Source organism: Monopterus albus, unplaced genomic scaffold (assembly GCF_001952655.1).
Source record: "Monopterus albus unplaced genomic scaffold, M_albus_1.0 scaffold26.1, whole genome shotgun sequence".
NCBI classification, from domain to species: Eukaryota; Metazoa; Chordata; class Actinopteri; order Synbranchiformes; family Synbranchidae; genus Monopterus; species Monopterus albus.
Window position 1 is genome coordinate 2,977,670 of NW_018127906.1, and position 26,071 is coordinate 3,003,740.

The 26,071-nt window shown below is 39.2% G+C and overlaps 2 protein-coding genes across 4 annotated transcripts in view; one reads left to right on the forward strand and one right to left on the reverse strand.

The window, feature by feature from the left end:
• The window catches only part of cxcl13 (chemokine (C-X-C motif) ligand 13), a 12,322-nt gene extending 433 nt beyond the window's left edge, over positions 1-11,889 (forward strand). Inside the window, exons 2-7 of one of the 2 annotated variants that reach the window (XM_020595129.1) lie at positions 446-543; positions 9,162-9,246; positions 10,098-10,209; positions 10,613-10,693; positions 11,335-11,394; positions 11,617-11,889. In XM_020595129.1, coding sequence (XP_020450785.1) covers positions 499-543; positions 9,162-9,246; positions 10,098-10,209; positions 10,613-10,693; positions 11,335-11,392 — 381 coding nt within the window. In that variant the 5' untranslated portion in view covers positions 446-498 and the 3' untranslated portion in view covers positions 11,393-11,394; positions 11,617-11,889. The remainder of the gene's footprint in view (positions 1-445; positions 544-9,161; positions 9,247-10,097; positions 10,210-10,612; positions 10,694-11,334; positions 11,395-11,616) is intronic. The other variant, XM_020595130.1, reaches the window with a different exon arrangement.
• A 4,433-nt stretch (positions 11,890-16,322) lies between these two features.
• The window catches only part of cnot6l (CCR4-NOT transcription complex, subunit 6-like), a 17,122-nt gene continuing 7,373 nt past the window's right edge, over positions 16,323-26,071 (reverse strand). For both annotated transcript variants that reach the window (XM_020595125.1, XM_020595126.1), the window contains exons 7-12: positions 25,132-25,289; positions 22,979-23,133; positions 22,651-22,802; positions 21,194-21,421; positions 20,643-20,845; positions 16,323-18,437 (exon numbers count right to left, since the gene is read on the reverse strand). In XM_020595125.1, the coding sequence (XP_020450781.1) occupies positions 18,213-18,437; positions 20,643-20,845; positions 21,194-21,421; positions 22,651-22,802; positions 22,979-23,133; positions 25,132-25,289 (1,121 nt within the window). In that variant the 3' untranslated portion in view covers positions 16,323-18,212. The remainder of the gene's footprint in view (positions 18,438-20,642; positions 20,846-21,193; positions 21,422-22,650; positions 22,803-22,978; positions 23,134-25,131; positions 25,290-26,071) is intronic.

Below are 26,071 nucleotides of genomic sequence, written 5' to 3' on the forward strand. Positions count from 1 at the left end.
GGTTCAGGGTCTTTCATCTTTCAGCTGCCTGCGTGCATGTTGGAGGGGCAAGATACCTGAGCGTGTAATGTTAATTTTTACCTGTGTTCATTGAATAAATCAGCACTGTTTTGAAGTTACTTGGACTGCTTCGTCTCTCAGAGTTAGCATGGTTAAAAGAACCGGGTACAACAGTCTTTTGTTTTTAAGATGTGGCTGCGGTTATTAACATCCACAATCTGTTGAGTTTTTATTTGTAACGTTGAAACTTAGTGCATTTATCAGTTTTTATTCATGCTAATTAAGTTCTACTAGCACTGGCGAAACGTCACCTTAGCTAGCTAATTGATGCTAACGTTAGTCTCCAACATTTGACTGTATTTTAGTCAGCTAACGCTAACTGTTAGGCCTAAATATAGGTTTTAATCAGTAGTTACCAGTGACATTTTGTGTATTATATTTTCAGAAGCTACTGTGACTGCCTTAAAAAGTCATACGCCCCTGGCTAAGGAACGCGGAATGGCTTCTCCTATGGAGTCAGCCGCAATGCATCCTGGGTTTAAGGTAAGAATTTGTTATGGCAGGCGTTTTTACAATAAAAATCAAGATGTAACTATTAATAAGAATGATGTCTCTGTTACAATTAGTGGGCATGCACAATAGCAGGGCCTTCAGACTGATTATTAATACTACACCTAACGCCACACCTGCATTTCCTGCCATGTATGTGGCTCCATCCAAGCAAGTGAAACAAAACTAACGGGACAGTGAGACAGTCCCACACAGTCCTGAGAAAATGTTTGTCCTTTAGTCTAGCTGGACTATTTCTAGTGACTGCTACACTGAACCCTGATGGAAGATGGATTACCAGTTAGGTTAACTTTAAGGAAGCAACTGTATCACAGGCCCGTGACTGTCTCTGTCACAATGACTTTGTGGTAATACGATAAATAATAATGGTTGAGAAACATATCAAGATAGCTAGAAGAATTCTATGACTTGACTGTGGTAGAGCAGTTGCCTCCCAGCTGGAAGGCTGTGGGTTTGAATCACAAAATCCTTGTGTGTGTGATGTACTTGGGCAAGTAAAATCATTATCAGTTATTATCACGATAACTGCTACGACTATCTTTTGCATACTTTCCGTGGTGGACTTACTCCACTTATGTTCCTTCTTCTTTATAAGCAACTAGTGACATAGCATCTACCTCTTCCTAAAACAGTAACAAACCATGCGCAATTGTACACTGCAAATTGTCATACACATACTGACAATGATGATTTTTGGTTTATTATCACAGAGGTTTTATAACTCCTACTTTGTCTTTGTATGACTTGCAAGATTTAATGGTGTGGGCTGTATTAATAGTAAGACTTGGATTTGTAGTGCTCGACCACAGCCAGAGCAGTAATACCATTCATTTGGCATTGTGTTTTATTCACATGCTTAATGTATGTCCACTTCCTGCAGCTCTGTTTTTGGTCTCCACCGACTGCTGAAATAATACATACTGTAGCTGTTTAGTTGCAAGGCATCGCCCTTTCTTCTCCAGCACTTGGTGATGAGGAGGTGGTTTTATCAGTGTGGTTTTGAGTGTTTAACTGGAAACAGCTGCTGATGCTGCTGAAAATGGTGATGGTGAGACTGTAGCATAAATGTGCAGTAAAATGAAAACTATCTTCAAACCGTAGTGGGCAGCAATTGCAGCAAAACAAAAGCTCCAAGTTTTGCTTTTGTTTTAGGCTGATAGGATGCACATTTGTTTCACAATGTTTGCCAACTGCTGAGGCTGAGCAGATTTGTGGTTGACACCTTTATAATAATGAAAATGCCAATTACTGACAGCTCAGATCCAGATAACATTAAAGTATAGCAGCTTTCCTGGATCTTGTTAACACCAGTAGGCAACTGTGACTGACAGTTACTGTGAAAAACGATGTGTGAAATGTGAATACCCTACTGCCAGTGTAGTTTCTTTGAATAAAAGAAGCAAAGAAGATTCATTTGTTTCCAAGTGGAAACTAAAGAAATGTGAGATGTGACTATCCAACATGGAAGATTTTTCATGTATTCAAAAAAACAAACAAAAAAAAAACAGAATTTCTTAAAGTGGACCAGTTATTCAAATATTCCGATATTCGTTTGTTGGTTAGCTAAGCAGTTTTCAATTTTATTATTTGAATATTCGAGATGGCAGGAAATTTCTTTGTGTTCTGAGTCCAGTGATGAAGAAGAAAGAGAACCCAATGTGGACAGTTTGGTCCACTAGCTGCTTCTCACATGAAGCGTACGCATTGCTCAGATAGAAAGACCAGATATCCTAAATCTAAATGGTGACTTTCTTACCTGGAAAAAATATCAAAATGTAATAAAGCTCCCCTATCAATAAGCAAAACACGGTTAAAACCTAAACAATGCCTCTTTACTGTAGAAGGGCTGACAGACAACGAGCTACAACCTAATGTTTATCAAGACGAGCCATTTTGATGAAATATCGTATGTTCAGCGGCTGTGAGACGGTTGCTTAGAGGGCTGTGCCGCACCAAAACAAGTTACTACAAAACTATTCATTAGCTTCGAAAGTGTTATGGTTTAACCAACAGGAGACCAATGATGGGTTAAGTGATTTTGGTGACACTAGGCGACCCTAAGAATGAATATTTTTGTATTATTTCTTTTTGATGTTGCACTTTGTAGACGGTCCCTAAGCCTTGTCTTGTTTATTGTTGTGGGTACGTCTGAATGAGGCCCTGAGGAACATAGGGTAAACATGCCCTACGTATGAGTGAAAGAAAGAAACAGGCTGGTGAAGCAGCAGTTGTACCTATCTCATGTATGAAAACTAACAAAGCAGTCAGGCATTCAGTGCACTCTACTCACCATGAACTCTTTTCCTATTCTAACGGTGAAAGTCGGGAAATGTAAATGTGTGGTTTCCATTGTTGGTAGACAGATGGGTTTCACTTTTAGAGGCTGGTGTAGTGGCCTAAACATAGTGGTAGTGGCAGAGGTCATTTGATGAGGGCTGCACCGTCTGCAGTTGAGTGTGCAGCCCTCATACTCATTGACGTATGAGTTGCGCACAACTTAACATGAAGTTCTCCAGGACCTTTTCATCTACTTTTGCAAAATAAAGTCTTCACTGAAATCCTTAATTTGGTTTTCTCTTGAAATTGAGGGGAAATGAAACAAAGTCTGCTTCTTTGTCTGTAGGTGAAAGGAAGATAAGCCTGGGCATCTCAGACAGTTGTACAAAGATATTTTAGACCTGTCTGTAGTGTTAGGCCAGTCTTAATTTTGCTACCAAGGATCAGTAGTAGAGATGCACCGATTGCAGATTTTTAAGTCTGACCTTCTGATTCCGATTTTCTTTCTTTCTGTAATCGACAGCATACACAGACATTTTTCTAACCTTTCGTTAATGAAAAAGTGTAATTAAAAAATTATTAAAGTTTTACATTTTCCATCTTTCACTCATTTGTACTTCTCCAAATATAAACAGGTGCAACAGGTAGTAGAAACAGAAGAATGCCTGCTACTACTGAGCACGGAGTTCTTTTTGAAGTGTGTGTAGCTTGTATTTACTGTGTTTCACCACGGGTTGGATTCTCTGTACATATGCATACATCTCCTGTGTAGCCAGTGATTCCCTCGTTGTGCGTTGTTTGTCGGAGGTTTTGGATGTAATTTTTCTTCTCCAAGTCGTTTCTGTAGCTCGTCTGTGTGCTGTTTGTGCACCAAGCACTTCCAATGCACGAGTGGACACGCACCCGGTACAGACACGAGCGTGTGCCTTGCTCAAGGTGCACGCAAGACGCTATGCGCTGAACATGCTATGTGTTTTGGTCTGTGCCACTGCACAGGCAATGTGGGCTGTCTCTAAATCTGATTGACACAGAATCGGAAATCTCATAGTGATCGGCCGGTCACGCTGAAAACTGGACATTTCTGATCTCCGCCAATCGATGTGTACATCTCAAATAGAGATATACCTTAACACAGAGAACATTGTTTGCTCTGCCACAGGTCAGCACCACAGTGAGATGTAATACTACTTCAAGTCTTTGCTGGATTTCCCCAGTAAATTGTCCTGTAACTGCTGAATTCTTCAAGAGGACAAACATTTTTTGCTGTGATGAACAGAGCTGAATAGGTCAGCCATGGTTTTAAGATTGAAAGACTCAGTTTACCCAGAATTCATGGCAAATTAGTCCTGCTAATCTAGTCTACTTGCACAAAATAGACAGCTCTGTGATGACTTTAGATGTCTGTGTGAAAGTGGCCCTGACCTCACTGCTGGGCTGGCTTCATATGTGTAGTCAGGACAGCAGAGGCTTAATCCGAAATCTCTTCCACACTACCTTAATCTATTTTTTTCACACTAATAATAAATACAGTTGTTGTGGAAAAATATCTTTTAAAACTCAGTGAGTGTATGTAAGAAGGTGCCAGAACCACCAGACACAACGGCTAAGCACCCCAGCCCAGCCCAGCTCACTCACTCACTCACACACCTTGATTAAGTGAGACTGTGTTGAAACAACACAGCAGCGAAGTGTGAACCAAGCGCCACTTCCTGCTGCTCCGATGAAATACACAGAACACACCATGACACACCAGAGAGTACACACACGAGCTAACGAGCTTAGCCGACGTTGGACCAGCGATGGAATGCTCTTACGTCAGGATCAAGCTGTTGCCATGGACAAAATAGATATGTTTTTCTTTTCTGGTGTCATTGTTAAAAAAAAAACTGTGTACATCTGCTGTGTACTGGAGTGATTACCTTTACTTTCTCACTGTCAGGCTCATAGCTTCACAGTTACAGCTGTATGACATTTCTCTGGCCAAGGATAATAATGATGAATGTAAAGATATGGGCCCTTTGTGAAAAGATGCATGCAAAGCATCAGCTAAAGAACTTAAGGGGTGCTATTATAAAAATTGCCACCACACAGTATGCAGACTTGTCAGTGTTGCTCATAATTGATGCATTTTTTGTGCAAAACCAGTTCCAGGATTAAGCTTTATCAGATGTCACACCAGTTTGTTGTTGAGATGGTGTGAAGGATCGGTTTTGTAAAAATATTTGCATGTGTGCATGACTCAGCTAATACAGGAGCATTTTCCTTCTCTATTTCTAGCTTTTTTTTTTCCTCTTCAGATACTTTCAGGTCATTGTGGCCTCAGAAATCCTGACATCTTTATTTTTGGTTATAATTAAATATGTAAATGTATAATGAGCTACTCTTGTTTCAATCAGTAGTTAGCTGTTTACACAGATAAAAAATTTAAACTTAAAAGAGTGTTAAGAATCAGGATCACCCATCTTGTTGTTGTTTGTGGTCTGCTGATAGAAACATAATTTAAAAAAAGAGTCCAGATGATTTATTATTCATTCAAGTGCCACCTGAGGCCAGCTTTAATCTCTGACTTATTTTATTTTCTGCACATCAGTCCTCTGGGTATGTCAGCACAGCCAATCTGAAATGGTTTAAACAATAGATTTGTCTTCCCCTTGGCCAATCAGAATCAAATGGTCGTATACTTGTATAGCACCTTTCTATGCTTTTACAGCACACTCAAAGCGCTTTCACATTATTCAGCCATTCACACTCCCAAGCATTCACACACCGGTGACATCACCGGGAGCAACTGGGGTTCAGTGTCTTGCTCAAGGACACCTCGACATGTTGACTGGACAAGCTGGGAATCGAACCGCTAATCCTCCGGTTAGGAAACGACCCGCTCTACCTCCTGAGCCACAGCTGCCCCATGTAATAAAACAGAAGTAGGTTTGGGCCGACTGTGGCTCAGGAGGTAGAGCAGATTTTCTCCTAACTGGAAGGTTGGCGGGTCGATTCCCAGCTTCTCCAGTCCACATGATTTGGTGATGTGATGTGAAAGTGGTTTGAATGGGCTGCGATGCACAGAGAGCCCAGATTTTGAGCCACTGATAATAAAAGAAAAACTGGAAAAGTTCAACCTCACCATACCAGAGTGTGATCTAAAGGAGGCTGGTTTGTTTTTGTTAAATAATTCTCACAGATGAGTTCTTTTGTTCACTTAAACACCTTCAAATTGTGTAATTTGCTCCCTGAAATTAATATTTTGGGCCCTCAAACCTCCAAATCATGCTTCCCCTCCTCCCTTCTTTCTTCTTCTTTCCTGAGCAGGACAGCACATTCACTAAGGTATTCCCAAAATAATGCAGTCTTGTGCTGAAGAGCCTGTGTCCACCTTAGTCCCAGATTAAAATAAAGTTGATTAAATCCGTGCAGTCTGTGGTCAGTGTGCCACTAGATCAGAGTGCTTTTATTGGATTTTATTGAATTCACAATGATGGGAAATCTGATGGCAAAAACAAATTCATGTTCATACAACAATAATATGTTTTTAAAAGTAGTAGTATTAGTAAAACTGCATTGACCCCAGAGAAGAAGAAGAAAAGGAATGGAGTAAGGCGTTGGTTGTCAGAGGCAGCGTTATGTGCATAACATGCCTTTTGTGCTATTACATGACCCCTGGGTACCATGATTCCATCTGAACATTTTTTTACTTGTGAAAATGTAGACAGTGATTCATTTTGGACTTAACCTGTGCTGGACTGTCTTTCTCTTTGCTTTATAGACTGTTTTTGCTTTTGTTGCAAAATCCCTGATTAGTTTGTCTCTTGGCCTCTACTGTCAGCTATTACAGTAGGTCTGAAACAATATATCCTTGAAAATCCTTAAAGAAATATCCCATGTAGTGCTTGTATCCATATCCATATCCATTTTTAACCTTGGGTAACTTGATTAAATGCAAGTGGAATTATTTCATAAAAATATACACTTACAATTCAACCTTAAACTTTCTAATCTTATGAATGTTTGGGGGTCAAACATGATACCAACAGGGTTCATGTTTTACTGTACATGACTGAGCATCATCTAATTTAATCTTGCGCTATACATCTTATTTTCATAAACGGGAACTGCAGTCTAAATTTGGAAGAGATAAGAGTCCCCTCAATTAATTACTTACCAGAAAAGGATGTGGTTATCAGTCTGGGACCTCTGAGGCAAATACAGAAGTGCAGCTCTGCACAAGTTTGGTTCCTGGTACCCTCCAGTATCTTGCCAGTATTTTCTGTTCCTTATTTTGACTGGATTGAACCCAGATTGGTGCAGATGTTCTTAGGCCTCCTGCAAAATGTACTGTATAAGCATTTCTCAGATCAGAATCAGGGACTAGTTATTGTAAAACTGATTGGAGAGTAGAATACTCAGAGTATTATATACAACAATGAGCTCTGTAAAAACTAGCTCTATTAAAATATAGATCCACCGGCAGCCCACTATGTTGTGGCTACACTGTGATTTGGTGTCTTGGACACTGTGGCATCTTTCTGTGTGACTTTTGCTGTCACCGAGATGTTTTCATGCCTAGACTGGCTGGGGGGGCTTGTAGCTGGTTGTTTGTCGGCCTTACTACAGTAAAGAGGTGTCGTTTGTGTTTTAACAGTGTTTTTTTAGATTCAACCGGTTCTTTTATCTGAAGGCCCCAAGAAGTAACACTCAGGAAACAGGAATCAGCTTTACGTAGATTTATTTTCTTCTGGTTAAATGCAGAGTTATTACAGCGCTGGGCTCTAAGAGATGACAAGTCTCCAAGAGCTCTGATAATAGGAAGTAATTCACATATATCTTCTCGGGCTGGGACTGCCCTGAACATGGGTGAAACTCATATTATCTTCTAATTTGTTGGCTCTACACTCACAACATGAACAGGACACGAGGTTCATACACGGTTCATACAGATATGATCTCATATTATATTCTAATTTGTTGGCTCTACACTTACAACATGAACTAGACACAAGGTTCATGCAAATCTTCTAGAATGTTTGAATAAGCAGCGTGTGTGCGTGTGTGTTGGTATTTTCAGGTGTTTCTGAAAGTAGACATGCAGTTAGCATCTTATCTATAGTTTTCAGGATGACACTTATCTCTGCAATCAATTTATGCACATTTCACCAAGAAGACAAGAAATACTACTAGAGCTAGGTTAATACTGATATATGGAGCTGCTAATGAAACACAGACAAATAGTCATACTGAACTTTTCCATTATAAAAGCAAAATAATACTGATGATAAGTAGAAAAATAACTTTAACTCCTGAAATCCAATCCTAACAGTTTGCTAATGATCTATTGATCCAGGAACAATGAATCTGTGAATAATTTGTCCTTGGATTGGTCTTATGCTGCTTTATTAAATGTTGATGTTTCTTCAGGCAATAAAGTCTCTATTCAGGTTTGGAATATCTGACTAATGCGTAGGCCTATTTGGAGATTTCCTTGAACATTTTCCATTACAGATATCATTCCACTGCAGCTAGCAGACCATGCTGTCTCCATCGTGTTGTTTTTCCTCTTCTGTCTAGAATATTTGAATACTCAAATTGAAAAGCAATTATTTACCCAACAAATGAATTTCCAAATAATTGGGTGCAGACCTAGAAAACTGTCTCCTACCAACAGCAGATGCTATGTCACATAACAGTGAACACCAAGGATTCATGAGTTTATCTTTATATCAGTATTCATCTGGTAATTTGTAATCCTAATTAAATTTGTTTCTATGAGCCCAGACAGAGCTGGTTTGATGATATAGAAATGTCTTAAGAGCAAAAAACACTAATGTTGTTGGTCAGTTAAGTCTGTCATTCATGGGGAAAAACTAATTATTCACTTTCTTACTCTCTGTTACTACCACTGCTTTTCATACCACCCTAAGTCATTGTCAGACAAGGATTCACTCACTGTGCAAATTAGACTTGTCTGGTATTAAAACCTGCAAATGAGAAACTTCCCATCCCACAGTGTCAATGTGATTAGTACCCAGAAATTGTGCAAACATAACAGTGAATGAATATAAAATACCAAGATTTTGCTTGCAGTGATGAGGCAACCTGGTTGAAAGGTTAATAAAAATAGAAGAAATAAAACCCGTATTTAGCTTATTCAGCAGAAACCCCCTGAAAAATCAAGATGCCACAATTTTTACATTTTGTTGTGTCAAGACTGGAAAGTGCAGAGTACTTCCTCTATCCACTTCCTTATTTGCTGCTTTATAACCCCAGACTTTACTCCATTCACTCTCACATCACTCTCACATCCTTGTTGGTGCTGAAAGATCAAAACAACTGCCAAGATGATGCCTAAACCACTGCTGATCCTGGCTGTTCTGACTCTCTGCTGCTGCATCACCACTCTGAATGGTAAGATTTTTTTTGTTTTTAATATTCAACCAGTAAATGGCGTAATTGCCCTATGTTTTCTTAACTTTTTTCTCAACTAACGAGACTGATTAGTCAGATTGCTTTCTCTCAGTTTAGTTTTCTTTTGTGCAACTAAGTTAATGAAACAATAAGGTGTCATCTGCATAAAATGATATTTTGTAAAGCTGGACAACATAATGTGCCTAAATATTATTAGATACTTTTTTTGTTTGTGTTTCACTAACACCAGATCTTTTTACATATTTATTGTGACATTTGGCAGTAGGCAGGCAAAAAGAAAAGAAAACACAAAGTATACTAGTTCATTTTTCTACAATGTTTCATTTTGTTAATTTTTGTTCATATTTTTTAAGTTAATTTTCTTTTTTGACTCTACTTTTCATCATTTTGTTGTAAAACACAAACTACTTATTAAAAATGCTGCTATGTGGATATTAATAAAGTAAAACACTAATCGATTTTAGTATTATAGCTGAAAATAAATGGTTACAATTTGTTGAGTGAAAAGGGGACATTTTTCACCCTGGAAACAGTTGTTTGACAAAAAAGAATCTTAACTTCAACTCCTCTTGCTCGCTTTTTCAGGAGCTTTCAACCACATTTCATGGTCTTTCTTTCTCGTGTAGTTTGCTCATATGGGCTATAGTACCAACTGTTATCACGTGACCTAAGTTTCGTACTTGCGTCATGCGATGATAAGTGAGCAAACTCCATCTGCTGAGGATGAGAGCTCCAGAAGAAGCTAACAAGTTGAAACAGAGGTTTTGTTTGTTTGTTTGTTTGTTTTATATATTTCAGATATGTAGAATCTTAATTTCATTCTTTTCCAGCTTTTTCCAGACCAGGGTGTCAGTGCTTACGGGCAACCCGCAGTCGCATCAGGAACATCAAGCAAATTGTGGTGATTCCTATTTCGGGACTCTGCCGGCAGCCTGAAATCATGTGAGTAGTAAAGAAATGTTGCAGGCCTTGTTTTGTTACAGCTGCTGCCAGGATCACATATAGTAGTTCTGACTTGTATTCTGATGGGAGTGAGGAATATTGAGCTGTGGGTGAAAGTAGTATTGCGATGCTTTACTGAAGTAACATATGGAGACACAAATTAAAAAGGGGCACCTACAGTTTAACATGTATTGTTAGTTCATTCTACCTTCAAATGTCTCACTAAAACTGAGCCTCAGATAATCCCACTAATGTATTAATAGAAGATGTATTCAGATCTTTAAAGTAAAAGTAGCAGTAACAGGGTGTTAAAAAACTCTGCAGAGACAAGTTTAATCAAACATGTGCAATGTGAGAATTTCTACACTTGTGTAAACAATGTAATTCTTCTTTTTCTCCACAGAGTCATCAGAAAGAACGGCTCTAAAATTTGTGTGGACCCACAGGCGCCTTGGCTCAACAACCTGCTCACGAATTTGCCAAAGTAATGACTTGCTTTTATTTGATCAGTGATTTGTATTGTTATACATTATGTAAAACCAAAATTGTTTCAATTTACAAATATTGATTCGATTATTAAGAAGTTACATTAGAATAGAAATAATTTGTAGAGCAAGTTGTCATTTATGTCATTAATCCACATGCATGTCAGAGCTGATTTTTGCGTTTTTAACAGTTACGTTTGGATAAAGTAAGCAATTTCAATAATTTACCTTTGGCTCAAATAGAAATGGACGTTTTTCAACAAGTTTCAGATATTTTATAAACTCAACAATTAGGCTAAAAAAAACCCAAGAATCAATAAAACATTTGTTAGTGGCTAAACAGAAGAAGTTGACTGTGCAGTGTATAGTGGTGGTCATGGGAGAAGTCTTTTGGGTTTCCTCCACTGGTTACCCTCCATCCCACTGTTGATGTTTGAAAGTGAACTGGGAACCATCAACAGTGAGCTGGGACAACAGTTGGGGAACCTGGAGACACCATCTACATTTTTGACCAAGTGCTATTTTGACACTGGAAAAGTTCAGTTAACTTCTTCTGTGTCGTTGAAAACAAAGGGAGCAAAAATTTTCTCCACCCTCTGCCATGACACATGTATTTACTGACATTTTGTTGTATCTAAAGGATTGGCTGTGACAAAGGAAGGGTTCTTTCTTGTCTTCGCCATCAGATTTTGCACTAATGGTAATAAAAAATTTGCACTTTACTAGACCCATATAATCATATAATACTGTATCCGCTCGGTTATCAAGTCATCCCTGTTCACCATACAGCACTAAACTACTGTATGTGTAGCGGTGTGAGTGCTTATTCAGCAGCACTCGGGTTTTCTAGTTGGTTTCTGAGTTACTGCTGTTCACTCCGGTCTTTAATTAATGTTTTTTGTATTTTTTATTCCAATTACAGGGAGGATGAGAACTCCAGTGGAACTGCTTTGCCGGCCACAACGGATTACTGATCAATGGCTCCATTTAAGTTTATAATAAGGTCTTAGTGCTTCTTTATATGCTTGAAGTACTGACCTTTAATAATTGTACTCAAACTGTGCTGTTTATCTTTTAAAACATGTATATTGGAGAACTAATTAAGCAAGGTAGAAACATTATTGAAATAATCCTACACATGTTCTTGAAATACTGTGAAACAAAAGTAATAATCATATAATGAACAAAAAAAAAATTAACAAAATGTGAATGCTTCTGTCCACAAGACAATTACATTTTACATGGTGCTGTAACTTCTAACATGTTTCTGTTGTATCTATGAATTGTCTTTTTTATAAAGAAATAAAGCACAGACAAAAAGCCTTTTCCAAAAACTGAAGTTTTTATTGCCTAGAGGGGTGTGAAGAGATGATACAGGTGCTGCTGAGCCTGTTTGCTTTCAACTGAAGTGTAACTGCTCTCCTATAAAACGCTGCTGTAGCCTTTGTAGTGGCCCTGATTTCATTAATGTAAACTAATTTATTGGTGTTTTGTTATTTGCTGTTTTGATCCAGGGATGAGATCAATACAGTTATTGATTAAGGGAAGAGAAGTGTCAAACAGGAGGGAGGGTTACTTTGCTAAAGGGTGGTTACTGTAAACTTTGTGGAAGAGCTGGGGGGCTTTTTAAATGGGTTTCCACCTCAGATTTATATTCTATTCCAGCTTCTCTTTAGTTGCACATATTATTTCAAGAGACTGTATTAGTAGTTATTTAAGGGGAGGGTCCACTTGGTTCACAGTTTTAGTAAAGCAGGGGGTGGGGGGTTCAGGAGCCACTGAGGCCCCAAAAATAACTAAGAAATCACTGTTAAGTGAAAACTTTTATCTCCAAAATTTCAGCTTTCTGTGAATTGAGAGAAAAAAAATCCCCCTTTGGTGAAAATTCTGGGTTGTTGACAAAACATGTCTTATTGCTGTTTTTAATGATCTCTGCATTTATTTTTATTTGCTGTTGCTTTAAGAAGCACTTTATAACTGTTGAGTAAATGATGTTAAGTTTATACCTTTACAAAGAAGCATGGAATTCTTTAACCCTATAAAACCATTTGTATCATATTTGCTACGCGAGTTTGAGCAAAAAATAATTGCCAAAATGCCCCATGTATCAAATGTGATGCAAAAAATAAAATAATATGGCACATTTATTCCTGTATGCCTGGACTGTCTGTTGATGCATAAATGGCAAATAAAAATCTTGAATCTTCTTTTGGATTTTGTTAAAAGGTTTAATAAACTTCTCACTTCCAAAAAATTTGAATGCTCTGGTTATTTTTTGATGTGTCAGGCTTTACAGGGTTAAATTATATGAACGTATGACAATTAGATTGATAGTTCTTTAGTTTATATAATGCATATTTCATCCTGTGGTTTGTACTTCTCAATTTACCTTTTACAAAAACAAACAAAAAAGGTAATTTAGTTCCTTTGATAGATGTTAAATTTTTTTGTGTACTGTTTTAGATGAGAGTGAAATGATGTATTTGCACAGGGCCTCTAAAAATGCAGAGCGGAGAACACAGCTTCACTTTTAACTTTAACTTAATTTAAATAATCATTTAATTGCAAAGTGTAGCAGCAAAAAAGGACCTCTACAAAGGCTGTATCTGTATCTGGTTTGTCCTTTTCCCTCTATTAGTCAAAGAAAATCAGCACCATCATCAACTATATGTTCAACAAACTTCCATGCTCCTTGTATGTAAACAGAAATGTAGGTCACTGTAGTTTTGCATGTTTTTGACCTTTAATTCTCAAACATGACGCATATTTGGATTTCACAACACAAAACCTGCCATGTCTAATGTTAGCAGCTCTTCACCACAAAACGGTAGGTTTTTCTTCCAAACAAGTGCTCACTGACTGCTACCTCCTGCCTGAGGTGGGGGTGGGAGCATGGAAAACCAGTGTGGTGAAGAGCTGTGGTCTGGAAGCTGAAACTTAATACTGTTATGCAGAACAAGTGTAACTGCAGTTCTTTAAAATCCTTTTGAGAACTAATGTAGCACCTTCACTGGTGACTGCTGGTGGGCATCCTCATCCAGTTACATTTCACTTGCTGTGCATGAATAAAAGAGGTCTGCTCAATAACAACCAGGCATTATTGACTGGTGTCATATTGCCTGAATAACAGTTTCGGAGGAAAGACAGGAAACTGAAAGTTTGAAAGTCAAACCAAGTAAGGCTTTTGAAAGTGTTTTGACACCACACTTGCAGCTTTTCTGCTTTGTAGTCCAAATCTTATGGTATCATCATTTTCTAATGTCCTGATTTCAGAAAACTAACATGTGCGCTAACCTGTGAGCAGTATTGTATATGAACAAAAACAATGTTTACCAGCTCAGGTCAAATTTTGACTAATCTCAATTTTATCCAATTTCTTTTTGTTGTGTTTCAGAATTATTTTTCCTTCTCATTATTTTCAGGGTAATACATTAGGAAGAAAACACTTCTGCAGTACCGTTAAAGCTCCTGTTTTCCAGTTTGAATGCAGCAGCAACCTGGCCAAGTTGGTGGCCTTCAAATTCAGCATGTTAGAGCAAATTAAAAACAACAAACTCTTCATCCAAATGCTAAACACTTTGTCAGATAAACCTCGAGTGAACATGCCGACTAATAACCTCAGTGACTAAACTGCTGTAAAATCAGCCTGAGTGAGCTTAACAATGGAAGCAAAATAAAACCAAACAAACCAGGGCCAGATATTTTACAACAGGATGTTTACATTCAGAAACTGCATGCAGTGATGGTCATGATAATCCTGTGAAAGATACAGCAACTTCTTTACAGAGAAAAGACCGACTCACAATGAGAGTAGTCTGGTAGAAATCACTGACAACTGAGGAGGATTTGTCCTTGACGTTACAGATAGAAATGATGTTTGATAAAAAAAAGATGGAAAACAATCAGAGGTCAGCAGTGGTTCCTCAGTTTCAATTCCTCATGATCTCATCCCCAAAGCTGGTTCAGGAACGATGGGAGGGATGAAAGGATGGAGAGATGATTGGCTGGATTATAGTGCTGGATTATTCTCTGAGCGTCTTTTTCTCATGGGCAGTGCTGCTGTTGGAGAAGTTGTACAAACTAGGCACGTTGTTTGTAGAAAAAATATGAGAGGTGGGCTCTTAGAGATGAAATTAACAGATCAAATGCTTACAGGTAATGATAAATGGATATTATTGTGGCATATGTAAAAGAAGTGGCTGAGGTTGTTGGATGATGTGTGTGATGAAATGTGAAAAGGATCTGGAAAACCACTTTTGGGAAAACTCAAAAGTAAAGCGTCAAATAGAAAGAGATGAAAACCACAATAATTTTGATTAAGCATCATGTCAGAGACTGAACATCTTTGAAATGATGCTTAAATGCATACTGCGGAAATAAAAGCAAACAAGGCAACTGCTTTCAAACCTCAAACATTTATCTTTTTTCTCAAAAACTTGGTAATACTGAATTGTACAAAGTACCAATTGAAGGACTGCATCTTAGCAAGAGACAGAAAATGCCCAAGGATCAAAAACAAAGTTGGGCAAAGACATTTTGTCTCTACATGAGCATCAGAGACATGTGGAGGTGGTATTCACATATGAGACCCTAGAACATCAGGCAAAGAAAACAAGTACAAGTACATCTTTGATTCGTGAGAAAAAAAATCTGGAGAATGGTACATTCCCTTCCAAGATGTGAGCGATGCCCCGTTATCAAAGACAGTTTAATTTATTATATCTCTTGTACAAAATAAGAAAACCCTGTAAGGTGAGTTCAGGAGTGAAGTATAGGCCTCAAAATGCTCACAAAGAACAACTCCCCAGAAGTGGAGGCGTATTCGTGAGCGTCAGATCATGTGCAACTGAAGCAAAGTCGATACCGCTCGTCCTCATTGGCTAAACTGGTCTGACTGCGGTTTAAAGCTGAGGTTACCTGGTGCCATGTGGTGCTGACACCATGTATCGCTAAATAATTATTTTAAGGCTTTTCATTTCAAATACTGAACAGAGTACATGATTTGACTAATTTAACTAATTCAGTCTCAAGGCCGGGGTTTACTGCCCCCTACAGTGTGGAATGTGCCGGATATGTTAAACACTGAGTGTATGTGTAGTGTCCCGCTGCGTAGATAGAGCTGGGTATCAAACTGCAGCATTTTATTTATTTTTGTACCAAAGTATCAAGCACTCAGAGCTCAAACTGGGTAACTAATCATTAAACTACTTCTGTAATCAACGGTTCCTCATTTAAATTGTAACTTTTATCAAATTTCGACTGCATTTTATTTTAAGCATAGCAGTCATATGGCTGGCTGAGATTTGATTAGCGATTCCCACCCTTTTTCTGTAACTGACTTTCTCTTTTACAAATTTGACTGATGTCTGACTCAAACCAATCAAACATTAAAGAAAATTCCCAAATATAAACATAATTGAAATTTTTCTACCTCCTTATCTCATGACCCTATGTGTGTCCCAAGCCAAAGGTTTGGTTTTTAGATGACATTAAACATTTCTGACATTTGGCCCCTTTTTGTAAAGAACAAACAGGTTTTTGTAGCTCAATGTATTTCTCAAGCATTTTAAGACAAGAATGGCAAAAAAATTATCATTTTTGTATAGGTAATGACACTCGGGTACTGTGTCATATTGGTGCTAGTATTGATACCCAGTCTTACCACTGCATCAGTCATCCTGCCAGTCTGTGTTCGAGCCTCTCTTAAAAGCCTTATACAAAACCAAACTAAAACTATCAACAGGTTTTGCACCTTCTGATGATTCAAAAATTTGACAATTTTGAAGTTCCCATGTTATTTTTTGGGGACTGGAGTAAAAGTAAAGCAGTGGTTTTATCAAAAATGGACAAGAGATGTGGGACTTCTACAACAACAGCTATAACAATATATATGTATATGAGTACATATATTACCTGTGCTTATATAGAGTTTTCAGGACAATAGCTCCCTGTTTGGTTTTTCTCATACAGTGCGACTCTGACAGAGGTACTGCTGAATGCATAGCACAGTCCTGAGTTGCAACCTACATAAAGGGCTATTTGTTCCAACTGTCCAACACAACAATGCAGGGTTTGGATTCCACGGGAATCTGGCATTAAGAGGCTCCAAGAACTAATTTCATAGTTAGCACCTGGTAAATACATTCAGCTCCTAGTCACAAATCAATAGCAGATCCTTCTCAGAAGTCTTCCCTCTGGCACGTTAAATAAACATTATCTTATTACTGACAAAACAGATTCTTTGGCTAGCCAGGTGAGGGGAAAAACAGGCCAGTACTCTTAAGACTAGGCGTTCAAAAGCTAAAAGTCTAAAGCACATTGTAGGTCAATGCCAAGATTGTGCTACAAATATGACTTTTTCAGAGCAAGTCAAAGAGTATGGGTGTAAAATGGCTGCACTGCTTACAAAATTGTGGGATTGGAGCACTCATTTGGCCTGACTGGTTTTATTATTTCACAGTGCGGCAAAAAACTCACTAGTTGATTATTTTAAACTGTAGTGAGGATGACTCACCCAAGACTCCATTTCAGGCTGAGATTTGTCAGTTTTTTAAAAATTGGATCAGGTAACACAATCTGACATGATACGAAAATGTCATCAAGAAATATCTGATAAGACAAACAACGATGTGAGAGATTACTCATTATTTTCAGCAAGGCATGCGTCAGACCTGAAAGCCCCGTCAAACACGATCAACATCAGTCATCAGCGGTGCTGTGACCAAAGACAAAATACCAAAAAAGACACAGTGATTTCCTGCCCTAGAGTCCAAATGAAACACACCAATTTAGTGTTACAATATTACATTAATTTTAAAAACACCTAAATTATACTTTTAACCTTAAAAATTGCAGGTAATTATTTGTATTTTTGGCTGATCAGAATTTAAAATACTTATGTTTTTACATAAATTACTGATGTAATCAAACCTTCCATGTCCTCGTGCAGCTCGCAACTTAGTTTTGTTTGTAGTGCTCCTGTTTGTATTAAAATACATTAATGTGAGCGATAGCAGGTTCCCAGTGACTGAGTTTTAACACAACATACTTGTTGTGGAGCAGGATGAATATTCTGTTGTGTTTTTACTCAAAAGAATATTTCACAGCTGCTGACATTTGTGTAGTATACTTATCTAAAAATCGATAGTATTTGTGAAGGTTTGTTGTTGTGGGAGCTGAATATAGACGTGACCGTGATCATATCTAAGACCAAAACATCCTGACATGAGGGGTCACCATATTAACGTCATCCCAAGCTCAACATTTGGTATCTAGCCTTTTCAAGGGGAGAAAAGATAAGACAAACATATACAGTGTGCAAAAACACAAAAGGGAGCAATGAATGTGGCAAATACTTCACTCCTTTTGGGTAGGTGTGCCTTAGCAGTGGTAGTGGGGTCTGAGTTTTAACATGATCGGTAAACTGTACAGGGTCCTGTATAAAGCTGAGGTTGGGGAAACAGTGTAAAAGGTGGGGAGGTGGGGCAAGAAGGGTGGGCAGGACTCCCTCAGGCTGCACTACCTGTGGACCGTCAGGTGCAGCCCGTTGAGCCCTGGATTGAGTGGGTGGGGCAGGGGAGGGTGCAGTTCCAGCTGGGCCAGCAGGGAGAAGTGGTCCGAGGGGATGTGGGGGTGGGGGCAGCCAGTGATGTTGTTGTCAATCAGCCACTGACTGTCCAGCGGTCCCAGCAGGCCCAGGACACTCATGTGGGTCTTGGAGAAGAAGATGTAGTCGATTACGCCCTGGAGACACAAAGACATCATGTGATATCAAGTTAGGGCTGGGCATCCGACTTCAGCATGTTTCGAGTTGTGATGAAGGGGTTCCCCTGTGCTGCCAGTTTTTGTGGTTAGCTGCTGGCAGCTAGGTAGCGACATATTAAGTGTACAGCTACAGGAGTGGTATTGAACTTCTCACGGAAATCTCAGCAAGAAAAGCAAAAAAGTGCTTTTCCCAAAAGGTCAAAATATTCCCTTAATGCAAAGCAGCGGTTCCACAATGTTGCTATTATACAGTACTGAATGATGCCCCTGGCACAGTGTCGGTCTCTGTTTAGAGGAAGTAGGGGCTGCTCCTCTCTCACACACACAGTCAGCTGTGTTTACACTAGGTGCTTGTAATGCTTGAGGTGTGAAGATGCAGATGTTTAACCACTCACTGGCGACTGCTATGTGAGCGCATACCCTTTCCTCCCCTTATGGTCCTGGTACTTGATTTTAGTACTACCTCCTGCAGGGTGCTGAAATTTAGCTCCCAGAATGCACCTCCAAAACGGACGCACTCTAGTGGAAACAAACGCAGAACCTGTGACGACCATTACTCAGCCTGACACATTTTGGTATTTTCCTGTAATGGAAAAACCCCTATTTGCTGCTTAGGTACTGTAGTGATATGAGTACTAATATGATTAACTTGCAACATGGATATTTTTGTCACATTAATGATCTCGACTCATTTCGTTCTGCCTTTGACGCCATTAATTAGTCACCCAAGGAGTTAATTCATTTATACTATTGTAAACAACTAGAATCTCAGAGACTGTGCATCTGTAGAGGCAATAAAATAGTTCAAGGAAAATTGAACCTTGACACAAAAAAAGGATTCTTTGTTCATGAACATCCAAAAAACATCTTGAGAGGAGAGCTCTGTGTTTCTCTAAGAACTTTTGCATGTTAAAGGTTTGGTTAAGACCGGTGGGAAAGTCCTTTGGCTACAAGGAGCCAAAAGGAAAAAAATAAAAATCTGTGACATCTGCCTGAATGACTCATTCAGAGTAGAAACCACAAACTGTAAAGCAAATTCAAATACATATTCTCCCACCAACACATCTAAAATAGCTTAAGAAAGTTGTGCCGTGTTGTGTAGAGCTCATGTGGGTCAAGGAATGGAGTACCTCTGATGCAGCAGTGTTCAGGGTTTTCCATTCCTACTGCAACCGCCCACAAGTTTAAAAAAAAAAAAGTCAATGATAAAAACCAGTCCACATACAGTTGCAAGAAAAAGTCGTGGTCATGAAATGTGATCCTCACCAAGGTCACCAGTATCAACAAACACAATATTTCTAACCTAATAAAACACAAGCAGTCCTGATCTTTCATGTCTTTATCGAACACAAGATCAGATCACATTTTCGATTTATGCAGAAAACCAGGAAATTTGCAAGACAGTGCCATGACTTTTTCTTGTGACTGTAAAAGAATTTGCCTTAGGGCTGCAATATAAACACCCCATCACATCAGCTAGATTTGGGTTTTTAATCACTAGTGTGTGTCCTTTAACCTAATGATCAACTAGACAAAAGGTTGCAACTACTGTATATTCTAGTCAAATTCAAAATGCCACTGTACTAAGTTCGTAGTGTGGCAAAAACAGGGTCAGAGATATTATGGATTTGGTGCTAATCATTCATTTTTGTTTTGGGTTGAGAAGTTTAGCTGATGCTTGGTATGATCACAGGACAGAAGTTGTGTATTTAATTTTACTACGTTGAATTGGTAGATTTGACCTCATGCAACACCCAGCTCCTACATTATCCAACTAGGATCAGAGGCCTAACTAGCTTGGGGTCATTGGGCTTCACTGAGCCCAACACTGGACGTCCTGGATAACATCTGGGTTGTGTTGTCAACCTGTGAGCATGTTCATGTGAAAGAGGTGGAGTTGTTGATTAGAGCGGACAGTGTAGGGGAGTTACACCTGAAGTCCATTTCATTGGTATCACCGTTTATAGTTGTAGGAAATATTGAACAGTGTATGGATTTTCTAATAAAAGACCATCAACACAGAATCTCCTCATATTATTCTGAGCTGCAGTGATGGAAGCGTTGATCACAATGTAGGTCATAGACTCTCTCTGTTTGTTAGAAACTCAGCTTTAAACCACAGTGACCCATAAAAGCTTGACACAGCACAATGATGACTGTGCAAGGCATAGAGCAGGTTTCTACCTTGAAGTCGTACGTGTAGTTGGTGTAAGGCATCAGATTGCTGTCGTAGGCGCTTTTCAGCTGGAAGCTGTGCGTGATGCTTCCATCTGAGTTGCCATTCTTGCCGTTGCAGCTGAAATTGGTCAGACATTCGTTGTAGCGTAGCTCTTTAAAGTCCTTATGGTTCTCGGCTACTCCTCCGTTGCTCAGGTATTCCACTACACCTGGATCACACAAAGTAAATTGTCATTGTAAAGGTGCACTACATTTATCCTGAACATTTCATAAAACCCCCAAAATTCTCCCTGAATCTATTATGTGATTATTTTCTGAAAATCAAGGTGCTGATTAGTGTGCAAGTATTCTTGCTCAGCTGTAATGCACATTAAGTCCTAAAAAATTAAATATTTCAAACATGTTTTTGTCTTGAAGAAAACAAAATGGTTGGTCACGTTAACCAGAGATGACACCCTAATAACAACATACAAAACTAACTTCGCAGCAGAATAAACTGAGGAGGACTAAGAGACTGAAATGTTAACAGAGGTTCCTGCAAAGAGAGGCAGTTCTACCAGAGTCAGGCAACGAGTTGAGGTCAGCACACAAGACGATGGGGATGGAGGACGGGTCGGACGTTGGCGAGCCAGTCACCATGGAGCCCGAAGCCCTCTCAGTGATGCTCTTCAGCTCCGACAGGAACATCATGGTTTGGATCAACTTGACGTCCGAATACTCGGGGTCCCAGTGCATGTGGGCGTTGGCCACCAGCATCAGCTGCCTCTCCTGTGGTAGCTTCATACCTTAGTACAGAGAAGAAACACCTGGATTATGTTGGCGAATGGCAGCCAATGAAGGCGTACAAAAAAATGATGAAATGAGGCCCAGTGTAACAGCACAAAGACAAAAAGGCTAAAACGTTTAGAAATGAAAGTGTTTAAGAGAGATAGAATAACTCTAAAAGGAATTATTAAAATGTTAAAACCTAAAAGAAATGTGAAAACCTCAGTTATAACCAGAATGTGATCTGAGTGAAATTGGTTTACTGTACATGTCAAACACAAGGAGCAAAACTCCTCACTGCAAAGCTTTATGAATGAACTGACCAGTAAACAAACCGTAGCAGAACAGATTTATGAAACAGATGACATCTGAGCAGGAAACAAACTGTTTTGGTGCATCTTGCAATCATGAATGTTCCAGAATACACCACTAATGAGAGCATTCTGTAGACTTTTTACAAAGTATCGCCCTCTTCTCTGGCATTATCCTGAACTTTGAAGTCTGATAGACTTATTCATTTCTAATCAAGTCAAGTGGTGACACCTGCTGTCAAGAATTGCCATTGCAGCCTTTTCTTGTTCTGTATTTGTCAAACATGTCAGTTTGGATTGTCTCCGGGTAGCTGACTACAGTTTCACTGATTCACTGAGTTTCTGGCACGTTTTTGCTACAGGGCATGTTTGATTCGTTTCTGGCACGTTTTTGCTACAGGGCAACCATACAGAGCTGAAACCATCAATGAATTCATCATGGAACCTTGTGCTAGGAAATTATTATGGTCATTTTTCACTATTTTCTCATGTTTTTCTGAGGGATCAATTAATCAGTTGTTTGCTTTAAAATGACTGGCACATTAACTGATCATGAAAACAACTGGCAGTTGTAGCTTTACTACCCTGGATCTATGTATGTATTACACAAAATACATATGGTCTTTTTATTTTCGCAGTTTCCTGAAAAGATCAAGTTTTACAAAAGATCACAAGTATACAGGTCAAGTTAATCCTTGCATTTCATTATGATTTGATTCCAACTCCCGTGGACCTTAGTCAGTTTCTGGCAGACAGTCACTGACACAACACCAGCAGTTTGTGAGAAATGCTGGTACACAAGAAAAACTCCCGGTACACCAAACGTAGAAGTGCCAGTACTGTGCACCAGTGTGTAGCGGCCCACTTCGTGTACTGGTCTAGGAAGAGGGAACAAGGGATAGTAACATAACATCCTCTGACTTGGGTGATGTTCTTACCACCGGAGAACATGTCCTTGTTGACCTCGAGCAGAACGGCCACCCCAATGTTGTCTTTGGTCATCACTCTGTTCAGCATGACCTCTGAGCCCTCTGAGTTGGCCATGGCCACCTGGTTGAACTCCACAGTGTGTTTCTGGACCAAAGTAAACCTGCACAAACATCCACAAAGTAGCATAAATATGGAGGACTTTGAAAACCTGCACCTAAATTTCAGATGTGGTCAAAGTCATCTATGTAAACATTCTGGGTATGCAACCAATACAAAAACCCTCAAATGCATGAAAAGCAGATTCAGTAATATAACAAGTAAAGCTCTTAAACTCACTTCTCAGTCTTGAAGAACACAGCGCAGCCATCCACGTGTTTTCTCTCCTGTTCAGAAACCAGTTTGGCACGAGACTTTGGACAGAAGTAGCCGTCGTAGCCGCGCTCCTTTAGTGTTTCCAGAAACAAGGCATAGTACTGCTCTGTCTCCACCTCCTGCAGACACGGGGCGAGATAGAGCAAATGAACGATCTTTGTAAAGAGCGATCATCAGTGAGACGTAAGTGGAAAATATAACTGACTGGTTTACACATTAGTGTATTCATTAGATTCCACATTAAAAACAAGATTCCTGTCATACATTAATGACAAAAAATCTCTCATTTCTATAACCTATTTCAAAGATGAATTCGGAGCTTTGTCCAAGCCTACGTAGGACATAGCTGTAAAGAACTTTCCGTTTTGATGCTGTTTATTTCCAACCAGCTAAACAACATGATTTCCAGTAAACCATGGCCCCACACTTCCATAAGATAAAAGATACTTTAGTGTTTTCAAGGGGAAATTGATCTTGGCCACAACTACTACACACAACTGCACATTTTCTATTCGGCTTCTAGATTTTCAGAAACTCAGTCTATGAAAACTCCAGATTTCCTTGACCAGGAGAGTTTTCTGAAACGTGCAGGTAGCTTCTAAGTTAATTAAAGATGTGGTAAATGTTGAAAGCAATATTAACTGCAAATAAGGGCCTCTCCAGCCATTGGAAAACAAACATAGTTCCCTAGCCTAAAAGTTGGAACCTAAACCAAGGACAGTTAATCACTAATATGTGTCTGTTCATTTACTTCAGCAGACAGTGGCTTGGCTGTGCTGAAGGAGAACAGTGCATCGGGGTGAGCAGTCAATAGCAGCTGTGCAGACAGTACATTCTGATCATTACAGCACTGAAGAGACTGAACAGTTCAACAGATCAGCCTCACTCTGCTGGAGCTGAGTGAATCATCCTCGCTTGGTCATTAGAAGTCAGTGCAGGGGCAGATGGTGGGCAGAGACCTTCTCAGTATAGGTCATCAGTGAGCTACAGCAAGACTGTAAACTGCTACGATCAAATCATAGCCAGTCAAAAGCAGGCTGTGCTTAGTAGAGTTACCCTTTATTTTGGACCCTGACCCTGAAAGCTACACAGTCTCTCCTCTACTGTACAAAGTTATCAAACAGGCATGGATTCTGTGTGGTCCAATGATGCATTGACAGTTTTTAGCCGTGCTCTAGACATGGTCATGTTGGTCAGCCGGTCCACACTGAAATATCTGAACAGTTATTAGAGGGACTGCCATCACGTTCTATACAGACATCTGTTATCACCACAGGAGAAATCTGTTACTGTAGCATCACCTGCAGATTAACATCTACTGGACGGATTTTGTCCTGTGGTTCCACGTTGATGAATCCTAATGAGTTTAGTGAAACACACACACACACACACTTTTCCTGTAACAGTATCATCCGCTCAAAATGTTAAACTGTCCCATACTTTGGTTTATGACAAAACATTTACAAAGCTAGTGACCTCCCCTTCAGTCTCAGCTATAATTTATGTTTTGTGCTAGTTAGCTAATGTTAGCATGCTAACAATGTACATTAAACTGGTGAATGTTTCATTGGCTTAACATCAGCATTTTAACATTGCCCTTGTGAGCATGTTATTATTTAGCTCAAAACGCGAGTACAAGCTGATACAAGCTGATAGAGACACCAACATGGCTGTAGATTTGTAAACTGGTTTACACTATAGCTGACTTTTTTCAAAACACATCATGACATGAAGTAAGGTTGTGAAATGTGAGTGAAAAGTGTCATAAATCTCATCCCTGAGAAAAAAGAAAGCAACTATTTCTGACTGTGCAAAGATGAGCATAGAATTTAAAATACATGCACCAAAGACGTGACAAGCAACCGATATGATTTCAGAAAAAGTATGTAGTCAACTACCACAAACAACACTTATTAGAGGAATGACAGTGCAGAAACACTGATTTTGTCCAGTCCAAATGTAGAAAAACATCCATGATCTTGTCCAGTCCAAATGTAGAAAAACATCTACAAAGTTCATGTTTATTGCTCCCATTATTATTGTGCAATCCATAGACATGTGAGATAGTAACCTGTAAAGGTCACACCTGGTTCAAACAGCGAGGAGCCTTCGTTTACCTGCAGGCTGATGATGTCAGCGTCACAGTTGGTGATTTCCTCCATGATGCCTTTCTTGCGGTACTCCCAGTTGAGGGCCCAGGACGGACAGTAGCCGTACAGCTGTCGCGTGGCGTACTTGTCACACAGCACATTGTAGCACATGACTGTGAACATGGCTGCAGGAGAAGAAAAACCAAAACAAAAGACGTTGGAGAGAGCATGAAAAACACCAAATGATTATCATTAAATGTTGTGTAGTAGTGTGTGAGTTTTTAGAACAGCAAATCTAAATGTGTTAATGTAGTGAGGTCATCATTCAGCCTCAGTCAGACACAGTACTGTGTCGGTTTCTGTATTTATTAATGTGATTTTTTACAAAGAATTTTTATGCACTTTTTGTACTTTGGATGAAACTGGACTGAATCTTACTCCGCACATCTCTGCTCCTCATTAGCTGATTTGATTTTAAACTTGCTCTACGTCATGACAGGGAAGTTGAGGGGCGGAAATGAAATTCAGTTCTATTTTATTTGTATAGCATCAGTTCACAACAACATAATGAGGTCTAGACCTTACACTATTATAAGGAAAACCCAACAAACCCCCTTGAGCAGCACTTGGTGACAGCAAGGAGGAAAAACTCCCTTTAACGGAAGAAGCTGCTGTTCATATACATCATCTCTCTAAAACAGCCCTTTGGACTAGTGCTGTTCAACTGTGCTCTGTAAATAAAGAGTCAAGTGACTGAGATTGATGCTACTGGACAGCACACCAGCCAAATAGAACTCGACACCTCTTACGTTACTGCTCCTATAGGAGTGTTATTTTTGTTTGACACAGGTTTTTTTTTTCCTCCCTGTTGTTGTACTCGGTACTTTTTAACCATACTGACTCTGAGAGACGAGGCAGTCCAAGTAACTACAAAACAGTGCTGATTTATTCCATGAACACAGGTAAA